Below are 1520 nucleotides of genomic sequence, written 5' to 3'. Positions count from 1 at the left end.
GGTATAGGCTTCCTAGGCGTGTGGCAGTTCCATCGAATTCAGCGGAGAGAGCAGCATACGCAGAACTGTGGCGGGGAGGATGGACAAATTAGTCGTCCCAAGAAGAGGGAGAGGATTCGGCCAGCGTTTCCAACAGGAAGTAGTACAATTGATACTTTTGCTCCACCTACAATCACGTGAGGCAAACAAACATAACTACATTTTTAACTATTATAATTTAATTAATAAGGCTTAAAAGTAAGCAGTATACAATTAAGGTAGACTTTTTTAAGGTTGCAGTCTCTAACGCGCGTGAGGGCTAGGGGAGGGTGTTTGTGCCACTATTTACGTGTCAGCGTAGCCTTAGAGCTTGCCCTGTACTACAACAACCTTTTAGACAACCTTATTATAGCAAAAGATAACAGTCCCTTGTATGGGGAACGTCTAGATTAGTGGCTCCAGGTTGGTCGGCGCGACTATCCTGTACTCTTCAAGATGGCACTTGATTTCCTATGTATACCCTCCACAAGCTGCGACTGCGAGAGAGCCTTTAGCGGGGGGAAAAGGATATTTACTTGTGACTGTAATTATCTCTTAGGCTCTACAATTAAAGCTTTACAACTCTAGAAAAACTAGCTACATTATAAGGTTGTTTTTAGTAAATTAAATAACCTTACGTGCTATATTAAGAGTAAGGGGGACCCTGCTACTCTAAAAGCTTTAACAGTTATGTTGTATGTTTGCAGTGGTAACACTCAGATGCGTCGTCACCATAGTCGCACGATAGTCGGATGTGTCGTCACACGATGATCATGCGTCGGCACCATAGTCGTATGCATCTCAGCACAGTCTGTTGCCACGACTCACCCACTTATTTCGCATATATATAGACTCCTGCAAAGGACTCCTCTAGCAATGAATACAATCCAGTTCCTCATGTCTTTGGTGCCCTCACATAGCTTCACAGTTATGAGCCCGGCAATCGCTTGCTAGTCAATCGAGCTGTTTTCAAACCTCTACCAGGGAGAGCTCCTTTGACAGCCTGCGTACAATTGTGACCTCTTTGTCACACTCTACCACCTCAAAGTCGCTCTTTTGCAGCACTTTAGGTATCTTTTAAGACCTTTTGGTCCAAAGAGGCGACTCAAAGTCTCTACTTCACCGGTCGCATCAATCGCGACCTCTACAATCTCCTGAGCACGCTACCAAAGCTCTCAGTCGAGCACATCAGGGACATTCGTCCACCTCAAGGACATACTCGTCCACCTCAGGTCCACATCAAGGACACATCAAGGACAACCAAGTCCACATCAAGGACAACTTCGTCCACCGCAAGGACATACTCGTCCACCTCAGGTCCACATCAAGGACACATCAAGGACAACCAAGTCCACATCAAGGACAACATCGTCCAACTCAAGGACAACCAGGTCCACATCAAGGACAACCCCGTCCACATCAAGGACACCTCAAGGACATATTCGTCCACCGCAACGACAACATCGTCCACATCAAGGACAACCTCGTCCACATCAAGGACA

General features: G+C 46.2%; 1 protein-coding gene across 1 annotated transcript; it reads left to right on the top strand.

The window, feature by feature from the left end:
- Positions 1 to 79: 79 nt before the first annotated feature.
- Positions 80 to 1504, top strand: BDR25DRAFT_397586 (uncharacterized protein; the record flags this gene model as incomplete). Its single annotated transcript, XM_033698517.1, has 7 exons — positions 80 to 176; positions 297 to 330; positions 433 to 556; positions 756 to 827; positions 870 to 924; positions 954 to 1065; positions 1130 to 1504. Coding segments are annotated over 7 exons (867 nt in total), but the record flags the coding sequence as incomplete, so codon positions are not given.
- Between the last annotated feature and the right edge of the window lie 16 nt (positions 1505 to 1520).

This window comes from Lindgomyces ingoldianus, assembly GCF_010093535.1.
Source record: "Lindgomyces ingoldianus strain ATCC 200398 unplaced genomic scaffold BDR25scaffold_180, whole genome shotgun sequence".
Classification (NCBI taxonomy): domain Eukaryota; kingdom Fungi; phylum Ascomycota; class Dothideomycetes; order Pleosporales; family Lindgomycetaceae; genus Lindgomyces; species Lindgomyces ingoldianus.
Note: the sequence above shows the minus strand (reverse complement) of the source record. Positions and strands in the feature narration are given on the sequence as shown.